This window comes from Capricornis sumatraensis, chromosome 8 (genome assembly GCF_032405125.1).
Source record: "Capricornis sumatraensis isolate serow.1 chromosome 8, serow.2, whole genome shotgun sequence".
NCBI classification, from domain to species: domain Eukaryota; kingdom Metazoa; phylum Chordata; class Mammalia; order Artiodactyla; family Bovidae; genus Capricornis; species Capricornis sumatraensis.
In genome coordinates this window covers 35,468,141-35,479,469 of record NC_091076.1, presented here as the reverse complement: position 1 = coordinate 35,479,469, position 11,329 = coordinate 35,468,141, and the positions used below count along the sequence as shown (strand labels likewise).

At 37.1% G+C, this 11,329-nt stretch overlaps 1 protein-coding gene across 2 annotated transcripts; it reads right to left on the bottom strand.

The window, feature by feature from the left end:
* Nucleotides 1–613: 613 nt before the first annotated feature.
* On the bottom strand, nucleotides 614–1,171 carry LOC138084367 (anaphase-promoting complex subunit 10-like). 2 transcript variants are annotated; one of them, XM_068978617.1, is made up of 2 exons: nucleotides 973–1,171; nucleotides 823–851 (listed from the first exon to the last, which is right to left on the bottom strand). In XM_068978617.1, the coding sequence occupies exons 1-2, from the start codon at nucleotides 1,169–1,171 to the stop codon at nucleotides 823–825; spliced, it is 228 nt and encodes a 75-aa protein (XP_068834718.1). The 2 variants fall into 2 exon arrangements, with proteins under 2 accessions (XP_068834717.1, XP_068834718.1); XM_068978616.1 differs by having other exon boundaries at nucleotides 614–1,171.
* Between the last annotated feature and the right edge of the window lie 10,158 nt (nucleotides 1,172–11,329).

Sequence of the window (11,329 nt, the reverse complement as noted above, 5' to 3'; positions counted from 1 at the left end):
ATAATATCTGTCTCACCAACTCCTAGTCCTTGTGATAGTGTGAACTAAAAATGCCACCTGCCACATAAGTAAACAAAGCATGTTTCAGCCATCAGCCATGGCAGCTGCCACCCCCATGTATCCTGAGATGCTGAGTCCCAGGCTGAAGTCCTCAGTTTTGTCTGCTGAATGAAGTATAACTCTCAACTTTTAAGTTACGCTATTTTTTTTTAAAGTCAACAACAATCTTGCTTTAAATATTATAACTTTAGGAATTATTTCCCTGGCCCAAAGGACAGGTCCCTTTTCTATATTCCCTTAGTTCCCAGAGTTTTCTCACTCATTGTCTGTTGGTTTGTATTTGTGACATATTCATATATGTCTGTCTCTATAATATATAAGCTCTGAAAGTCTAGGTACTGAATCTGTATCCTTTTCAATTCAGGCAGTGCCTGGCATATAATAAGCATCTAATAAATACCCATCAAGCAAATGAATGAATGATTATATGAATTAACATTTCCTTCAGAATAAAGCTTCCTTCATGAGAAGGAAGTCATAGACTTTTTAGGATAACTTTATTTATTTTATTTTATTTTTACTGATAAGATGTTTAATGACTTTTGTTCTTAGGTCACCTTATTGAGCAATACATCATGAAATCAATAGTTGTACATCTAGGAAATTTACCAATGGAGCTCTTTTCCACTGGTGTGTATATTTTAATCTGTCTCATGTGGGTATCTCTTCCATTTTGGTGATTGGCTAGAACAGCAATCTGTATCATGAAAGTGTGAGTTGGCTTCTTATGATTATCAGTTAAGGGAACGTGAATCCAGCCAGTTAGTTCCACCAATTCAAGTTGCCAAATTTCCTGAAGGTTGGGAAAACTATTTCCTACTCTGACTGAGATCTTGCTTGGAGTGTAACTTTCATCAGATTTGTAATCCACATAAATACATAATGCCTTCACTGTTGTTTTTCTTCTGAGTTGTATGTTCACTAAATGAGGCTGGGATCCATCTGATTGCCAGTAAGTTTCTAGATTGTCATCTCGTAACTGATCCACTCCAAATCCTGGTTTACAAGATGAGAGTGACCAAACAGCTTGTAACCCAATTTCCCGTACTGTTCCAGTCCTTTCCAACTGCTTAGGGTCAGCACCAGAAGGTGTCTTGTTTGGTGTGGTCATTTAAAAAATATTAGCTTGCGGACTCTGCTTGCCGCCACTCGGTTTTTCTGGATCCGCTGCAGCTCCGCGCCACTCCCACTCGGCTTACCTAGGATAACTTTAGAAAAAAAAAAAAAAAACAAATCTTCAAATTCTGAAACTGAGCAAACTGGGAGATGCTGCAATGAAGGAAATGAAGACAGGAATGAATAAAAAATGAACACTGATTTTTCTTAGGTTTGTGCTATTTTAAAAATAAGTGCTACGCATAACTTGGTTTGCTCATAAAATTTTACCATTTGGTTCACTAAATTGAAGAACACAGTTTAAATAGACAAGTAAATATTTACAAATTGAATTTACTTGGAGGTATTTTTCATTTCTGATACAAATTCAGCCCCAAGCTGTTGACCAAAAAGAAAAACAACATTCTTAACATTTGAGAGTGGATCAGATAATGGAGAAAAGTTGAAATTAGGAGAAAAAAAATCCATAGTGCAAATTTAAAATAATAATAATAACATTATTTAGGTGACTTGTCTGGTGTCATTTAGTGACAAAAACAGAAAGGGAAAAGTGTAAGAGACAAAGCACATTTATGTTTGTTGAGCATTTATTAGGAGCAGGTCTGTGAGCCAGACACTTTGCATGAATTATCTCATTTAATTCCCATGACAATTATTTGGAGTTGATATTACTATTCTCACATTTCAAATGAACTACTAAGAGATGGAGATGACAACTAGCTTTTTTTAAAATTTTTTATTTTTACTTTATTTTACTTTACAATACTGTATTTGTTTTGCTATACATTGACATGAATCTGCCACGGGTGTACATGAGTTCCCAATCCTGAATCCCCCTCCCACCTCCCACCCCATATCATCTCTCTGGATCATCCCCATGCACCAGCCCCAAGCATCCTGTATCCTGCATTGAACATAGACTGGCGACTCATTTCTTATGATAGTATACATGTTTCAGTGCCATTCTCCCAAATCATCCCACCCTCTCCCTCTCCCTCAGAGTCCAAAAGTCTGTTCTATACATCTGTGTCTCTTTTGTTGTCTCGCATACAGGGTTATCATTATCATCTTTCTAAATTCCATATTTATGTTAGCATACTGTATTGGTGTTTTTCTTTCTGGCTTACTTCACTCTGTATAATCGGCTCCAGTTTCATCCATCTCATCAGAACTGATTCAAATGTATTCTTTTTCATGGCTGAGTAATACTCCATTGTGTATACGTACCACAGCTTTCTTATCCATTCATCAGCTGATGGACATCCAGGTTGGTTCCATGTCCTGGCTATTATAAACAGTGCTGTGATGAACACTGGGGTACATATGTCTCTTTCAATTCTGGTTTCCTCAGTATGTATGCCCAGCAGTGGGATTGCCGGGTCATATGGCAGTTCTATTTGCAATTTTTAAAGGAATCTCCACACTGTTCTCCATAGTGGCTATACTAGTTTGCATTCCCACCAACAGTGTAGGAGGGTTCCCTTTTCTCCACACCCTCTCCAGCATTTATTGCTTGTAGACTTTTGGATCACAGCCATTCTGACTGGTGTGAAATAGTACCTCATTGTGGTTTTGATTTGCATTTCTCTAATAATGAGTGATGTTGAGCATCTTTTAATGTGTTTGTTAGCCATCTGTATGTCTTCTTTGGAGAAATGTCTATTTAGTTCTTTGGCCCATTTTTTGATTGGGTCGTTTATTTTTCTGGAATTGAGCTGCATAAGTTGCTTGTATATTGTTGAGATTAATTGTTTGTCAGTTGCTTCATTTGCTATTATTTTCTCCCATTCAGAAGGCTGTCTTTTCACCTTGCTTATAGTTTCCTTTGTTGTGCAGAAGCTTTTAATTTTAATTAGATTCCATTTGTTTATTTTTGCTTTTATTTCCAGTATTCTGGGAGGTGGATCATAGAGGATCCTGCTGTGATTTATGTTGGAGAGTATTTTGCTTATGTTCTCCTCCAGGAGTTTTATAGTTTCTGGTCTTACGTTTAGGTCTTTAATCCATTTAGAGTTTGTTTTTGTGTATGGTGTTAGAAAGTGTTCTAGTTTCATTCTTTTACAAGTCGTTGACCAGTTTTCCCAGCACCACTTGTTAAAGAGATTGTCTTTACTCCACTATATATTCTTGCCTCCTTTGTTGAAGATAAGGTGTCCATATGTGTGTGGATTTATCTCTGGGCTTTCTATTTTGTTCCATTGATCTATATTTCTGTCTTTGTGCCAGTACCATACTGTCTTGATGACTGTGGCTTTGTAGTAGAGCCTGAAGTCAGGCAAGTTGGTTCCTCCAGTTCCATTCTTCTTTCTCAAGATTGCTTTGGCTATTTGAGGTTTTTTGTATTTCCATTTTAAAAGAACTCTTGATTAAGATTAGGGATACCAAGGGAACATTTCATGCAAAGATGGGCACAATAAAGGACAGAAACAGTATGGACCTAACAGAAGCAGGAGATATTAAGAAGAGGTGGCAAGAATACACAGAAGAACTACACGAAAAAGATCTTAATGGTCCAGATAGCCACCAGGGTATGATCACTCACCTAGAGCCAGACATCCTTGGGTGCAAATTCAAGTGGGCCTTAGGAAGCATCACTATGAACAAAGCTAGTGGAGATGATGGAATTCCAGTTGAGCCATTTCATATCCTAAAAGATGATGCTGTGAAAGTGCTACACTCACTATGCCAGCAAATGTGGAAAACTCAGCAGTGGCCACAGGACTGGAAAAGGGTCAGTTTTCATTCCAATCCCAAAGAAAGGCAATGCCAAAGAATGCTCAGACTACCACACAACTGCACTCATCTCACACGCTAGTAAAGCAATGCTCAAAATTCTCCAAGCCAGGCTTCAGCAATATGTGAACCATGAACTTTCAGATATTCAAGCTAGTTTTAGAAAAGGCAGAGAAACCCGAGATAAAATTGCCAACATCCACTGGATCATTGAAAAAGCAAGAGAGTTCCAGAAAAAGATCTCTCTCTGCTTTATTGATTATGCCAAAGCCTTTGACTCTGTGGATCACAATAAACTGTGGGAAATTCTGAGAGAGATGAAAATACCAGACCACCTGACCTGCCTCTTGAGAATCCAATATGCAGGTCAGGAAGCAACAGTTAGAACTAGACATGGACCAACAGACTGGTTCCAAATAGGAAAAGGAGTATATAGAGATAACTTGTGCCTTTAAAGAGCCCCCCTTCTGCATCCTATATATATATAATAAATATAAATATATATGTATAATATTTATATAATATATTTATAATATATAATATATTATATATTTATTGTATATATTATAATTATAATGTATATTATATATTTTATATATATATAAATAGGATGCAGGAGGGGGGCTCTTTAAAGACACAAATCATCTCTCATCTCTCTTCTTTCAGGACCTTGACCAGTACTATCCAATAAGGTCACCCATGTACGTAAAAACATTTATTGTTGTTATATTTTTGGAAAACAAACAAAAAAAGGTAAAATTAATTCTATGTGGGCTTCCCAAGTGGGGAAGTTGGTAAATAGTCTGCCTGTCAAATCAGAAGACACAAGAAATGTGAGTTTGATCCCTGGGTAGAGAGGATCCCCTGGAGGAGGAAATTGCACCTCACTCCAGGATTCTTGCCTGGAAAATCCCACAGACAGAGGAGCCTAGTGGGCTACAGTCCATGGTGTTGAAAAGAGCCAGACATGACTGAGCACAGACACACACACACACAACATATCTTAACAATAAATAGATCCATGATATTCCCATTTCAACATAAAAACAATATAAAAGCCATTAATGTCCTTTTTTTCATAGTCAGTGTTTGGGATCTGATACACATTTTGCACTTGTGGTGTACCTGGACTCATAGCATTTCAAGAGATCAGAACCACTGTAGATGCTGAAAATGACCTTAATGGAAGCACGGATCTCAAGAGTTTGAGTCAGCACCTGTAGCAAACTTTCCCAGGCAGAGAAACCTTAGGCCTTTTCTATGAAAGATATTAACATGCCCACTGTTATTTCTTTCATACAGGGGCCATATTCTCTGTGACTCAGGGCAGCAGGGGAATCAAAAAATCTCAGTTTTAGAGTGAGGATTCCATAAAACTCTACTTTGTCACTTATTAGTTATGAGTTCTTGAACAAGTTACTTAAACTGTCTGAGCCTCTGTTTTCTCTTTATGAAATGGGAGGAATGAAGCCTAGCTCACGAGGCGGTGGTAAGTTAGATACAAATCTCCTGGCACTTGGCACTTGCTGCATAAGATGTTCTCAAAATTAAATCTCATTTGCGTGTGTGTGCGCTTCCACAGAGGTTGAATGCACTGTTCTTGACACAGAAGTCCTATGTACTTTTCTGTTTCACATACCACCCCCTCACCTCTGTGTTACACCAGTGATAGTGAATCTGAATTTGTCAATCACTCACCCTTTGTGAATAAATAAAAATTGGTATGGTCTCATACACGTTGATATATGTACTATTTTCTGATACACTGATGCTTCCTGTAGAAAGAGGTCTGTGGGGCAGCTCAAATAATTTACAACCTTCTCCATCTCCCATTAACACAGAGATGAATTTAGCAGTTGGTAGCATTGAGCTCTTTAAAAAAAAAAAGAAAGAAGACCCATATACTATCAACTAGAACAAAAAGAAAATATAGATCTGCCACTGACTGTGTTCCTTTTCTTTTGACGAAAAGGAATTTTAGAAGTCCTCTCATGCTTTGTCTTGATTTCTGCGGTCTTAGACTAATTTCATGATCATCTGACTCCAGTTCCAGAAATTGCTGGAGGCTCACCTAAGCTTCTGGGACTCTCCTCTTGACATTGTGTGTAATGCCTACTGAAGCGGCCGCTCTGTGTTCAAAACTGAGGATAGTCTCATAATATCTCCCATATTTAACTATCTGAGAATGACCAGTTCTCTCCCTGAAACTGTTATGTTAGAATCAAGTCTTTATCCCCAAATGACTTATTCCCAACTTAAAACCCAGTCAGAGAGGAGGGGAAGAATTCCAAGTAGAATTATCTCAACAATGTTCCTTTCTTAAAGAGGCATCCAAAAGAAATCAGAAAAGTATCCTCAATGGGTAGTTTGACAGATGCAAAATTGGTACTCTGTGTCTTGTAGGTATGGATCCAAATCATAGTAGTATTTACATTCTGTCTTTATTTCCTAAAGGGAAAACCAAATCAGAGTAAGTTTCTCATACACTGCCTGAGTTTCTCCTCTCAAATGTTAGATAACAACTAAAATTTCTGAAATATTCACTGAAAGTTGTTAATTATAATATTAATTATGCATTTGAATATCAAATTGGGAAAACATGGTATTTAATAAATTTTATAAACAGGAACACTAACAAGTGTGAGGGTGTGTTTGTGTATGTGTATGTATGCAATTTATGTGTTAATATACTATTTTAAAAATTTGACAGAAAACAAGAGAAACAGCAGTCTAAACAAGTCATTTGTATCAAACATTTTGCTATTAAGTTATTTCTTAATGTTATGCTGTGAACACAGATGCTTTATAGTCTATAGTTTCCATCTTTACAGATAAGAAAGTTAAGGTCTTGAGTACTGAAGTACTTTACTTGGTGATAAGTTTCAGTTAAGCAAAGGATGTCATTTCAGCTATATGAACACATCTGCTGCAGAATGTATTGATGAATTAATCAACAGTTGACTTGGCCAAGCATTATTTTGTAGATATTCACAAGATTTGCTTTGCTGAATAAAAACATTTGATTGGTCTGTTGTGTGAATACAAATGGATTTTTGAGAACATGAACATCAGTTTTATCTCTCAAGGAGGTAGCATTTGTTGTGCTGAAAAGCATCATTCTCTACTACTTATGGGCTGTGTGACACTGGAAGATCCCCTTAGTGTCTCTGGTCTTTATTGTCCCTCTCTAAAATTTGAGATTCTTCATTCCCCAACCACTTCCTGACAGCACTGTAAAGCACAAATAACATGAAACATAAATGTTTGCTGCCAATATGTGGACAACATATAAGACATAAGGTGTACTTAGCACTCCTTTGTTTCACCAAGCTCCATAACTCACTGTTCCCTAGTGAGGTGAATATAGGCTTTAGAAATATATCATCCTGGGTTAGACTTTTTGTTTGACATTCACTAGCTCGGTGTCCTGGGGGAGGCATTTCATTTTCTGAGCCTCATTTTCTTCATCTGTGAAATGACCACCGTACACTGACAGTCATTGTGGGAATAATGCCTGATGAGAAATAGGCTCCCATCCCCTGCAGTTGTTTAAGGTGGTAACCGAAAGAAAATCTCTCTGTAAGTTACTCAAAGACAAATTGCCGTCAATTCTCTTTCATTCTGTTTTTTTTATTTTTTCAAGCAGAAGCCAAGCAAATCCTGCTTTTGGTTTATAGCAATAACTGACCTCAAGGGATTTAAGCACATTTCTCACTTTTTAAGTTAGCTAAATTATCCTTTGAAAGCAAAGACCAGTTCACCACAGGTATTGGCTTCTCAGTTTTCATCAGGACCTTCTTCCCTTTCCCAACTATTGCTTATTAGCATTCAGTAATGATGTTTGAGAGAATAATGATATCATCAGTCATTGTGGGGGAAAATATATAAAATTAAAAGGGATATAGTCAAGGATTCAAACTGTTGGCCTCTGTGAACACCTCAGGTGACTGCAATTAGGTACAGATGGACAAATAGATGACTAATTAGAATACCTGTAAATGAGCAAACAAACCATTACCAATACTACCAACAGCAAATAATTCCCATATCATCTGCCATAACAATATCATGTCTCTCTACTGAATATTTGATTTAAACAGTTAGCTGAATTCATTTGCATTACTCAAAGGGGATCAAAGGGGCTGCGTTGCATTATTTACATATCAGCTGCCATCATTTGCTATTTAGAATTATACATTATTCTTATTCTTAGAGGAACATAAATGAGACCTGCCTTAGAAAATTCTCACTACCACGTGCACGACTAACTCCATCTTAAAGGTGAACATTTCCTTGAGCCCTTCTTGACACAAAAGATGGAAGAGTTGTGCAAAAATACTTTAGCTAAGGTACAATGTGAGAATCATCTCTCTGATGAGAAAAGAAAACATAATTTAGTGTATCTCAAGGAGAGCACTATCAACATTGTGGAGGTGAGACAATTCTTTGTTTGAAGGACAACCCGACACATTGAAAGATGCTTAGCATGCTTGCTTTTGATGCTTTGGGACAGCTATAAAGTATCCCCCACATATCTAAATGCTGTCTAGAAGATGTTAGGGTCTTTGGTTGAGATCTACTGGGATAAAGCAAACGGGGGCTCATCTGGACTCTTAGAGCCAGTCTTTTGAATCTGAAGGATCTGGATTTGACTCTTGACCACATGCAATAATTAGCTCCATTATCCTGGTCATTTGATGTCTCTGAGCCTCAATTTTACCTACATGAAGGGGTTAATGATATCTTGTTAAAGGATTAATAAATTAAGGTTAGTAAATATTTTTATAATGCTTGGTAGGGAAGAAGTGCTCATTTAAGACACAGGTAATTTCTACAGACTTGGACAAAAGTGTATTTAGTAAGAATGTATATGGGTGCAAGGGAGAAAAAAGGTAACAAGTGCAGTCAATGGTGATGGTAGTATTGGTCATGGAAAAAGCACTGCTGGTGATGGTTGTGGTGCCTACAGGAGACGCAGCAAGTCTGCTGGTGATGGTTGTGGTGCCTACAGGAGACGCAGCAAGTCTGCTGGTGATGGTTGTGGTGCCTACAGGAGACGCAGCAAGTCTGCTGGTGATGGTTGTGGTGCCTACAGGAGACGCAGCAAGTCTGCTGGTGATGGTTGTGGTGCCTACAGGAGACGTAGCAAGTTAGGTGTTTAAGATGCTACCTAGACTGACAAGTATACTAAAAGAGTTGCAATTCTAGAGCCACTGTGTCCTGCCTGTTACTTGTGCCAATTCTTTATCCTCCCTATGCTTCAATTTCCTTATGTAAAAGGAAGATGATGTTTGTTGTTAAAAATAAAATGCTCACAGTGAATTGGGCTTAGAGTGGTCTGAGAATTCAGTATAAATGGAAGGATAGGAAAAGATCACTTGACTCTTGCTTCTATAATGTTGAGTGTTTTTAGTCTGAGTTGCTTTCGTCCTGCTGGCTTCCCATAAAAGCAGTTGACCAGTCACTTTCTCACAAAGCTATGTCAGGATGGCTCAGTTGAAGGTGCAGTTGTTCTCTGATAATTAGATCTGACTCAGTCTTCACTTGCAGGAGAGTTTAATATTTCAGACATATTTTAGATTCCAGTCAATGTAATTAGGTCTCAGTATACCAAAGAGCCATGATTATAATAAGACCTTCTCTAAAATGCAGTACAGCAACATGAAGCCTATAGAGTCTGTGTGAATTTCTAAAGGAGAAAGAATCAAACTCTTAATAGTTGAGGTTCAGCACACCCAAAGATAACCCATGTCTCCATGTATAAACTAAATAGTCAGAGTGTTTATAATGTTAAGCACCTCAGGACTAATGAAGTATGTAAATCACTTAGATGAAAGGTAGTTATTTGTTAATTTTGCCTCCTGAGGATAAGGTTTGTGTGCTTTGTTTTGATTTTCTCTGTAATCCTCAAAACTTTGTGTTCTGACATGAATTTCAAAAGACAAACTGGGAATTGATTTTTCAAATGAGAATTTAGGCTATTATCTGGTTATTTTATACTAAATCTCCAAAACCTACTCACAAATGTGTTGTTGATAATCACCATATTATGATGCTATTCAGAAAATATCAGTGTTAACAGATAGAGATGTGATGCCTTAGAATGCACTGGATTTCTTCTAATATGAAGGGAGTTATCTGTATGGTATATTGACACGTATTTCAAAAGGGGAATTTCATTCCTATTCACATTCCATTCATTTACTTATTAACTGACTACATGACTCAAGCCACGTGGCCCCTAGCCTAGCCGTGTTGAAGGTATGGACATAAATGAAACTGTTTATACCTACAGAGTAGTTTGGAAGAATCACTTATTTGGTAAATGTTCTAGCCTCGGGAAAAAAGCAATAGAGAAAGGAAATAGCGGGTGCTACAAAACAGAGAGAGCTAGGACATGGGTGGTGACGACTTAACCTAAGTCTTGCAGCATTAACTATATAAATAACTCAGAAAATCAGACAATTTATAAATCAGGGTCTAATCTTTCTAGACTTATTTGTACATCTAGTCTTATTAAACAACATACCATGAGCATTGTTTAGTAAGGATGTGGAAAAAAGTAGCCTTTCCAATTACAGACAGTCCTGTTCACCCTCCCATGCTCTAGCTATGTGGCCATAGGCAGAGTTATTGTACTTTCCTTAGTTATAGTTTTTGTGTCTGTTCAGTGGAAGGGATGAAACTCTTACCCCTCTGAGTTGTTATGAAGATTAAATGCCATAATTCCAATAAGAAGAAATGACAATAAAAAGTACTAATTGTTAGCTATGATTTTCTTATGATCAACATTTTTTCTACTTTGTATTTTATCACAAAGACACGTTTTTCACTTTTAAATTATTGTTTATTGTATTTTGATTGTTTGAAATGCAGGTATTTCTTTAATTCTGTTAAAACCCAATTAAAATCCATAGTCTTAAAATGTTACCTCCTCATCAATTCCTTCCAGATTTCTTTCAAATGTATACATGTAATATGACCACTTGGGACTATGTTACTTTTTTCCTTCCCCAAAACAGTATCCACTGTGGACTACCATGTATCTTATTACTCAGTGTAGACCTCAGTACAAAATACTGGTTGGAAAATGAACTCTCGATATTAATTTGTTGAAATAAATTAAGCCATAGACAGATGGCTTTGTTCATTCAGATTTGTGCATTCTGCATTTTCGTGGATTATACATCAAGACTCTCTAAATCATTTCTCTGTACCAACTGCAAACTGCATCATTTTAGGAAGAGCATTTAGATCCATCCAACAGCGGCTTTACCAACTAGCCAGCAGTTCAGTTTATATGCAGCCCCGCTTCTGCTTGTATAGCGATATCCGTTTGTGGAAATATTTTCATATTTTATTCACTTTGCCTTTATTACTCTACGCAAATGAATAGAACAGATAAAAATGAAATTTCTGG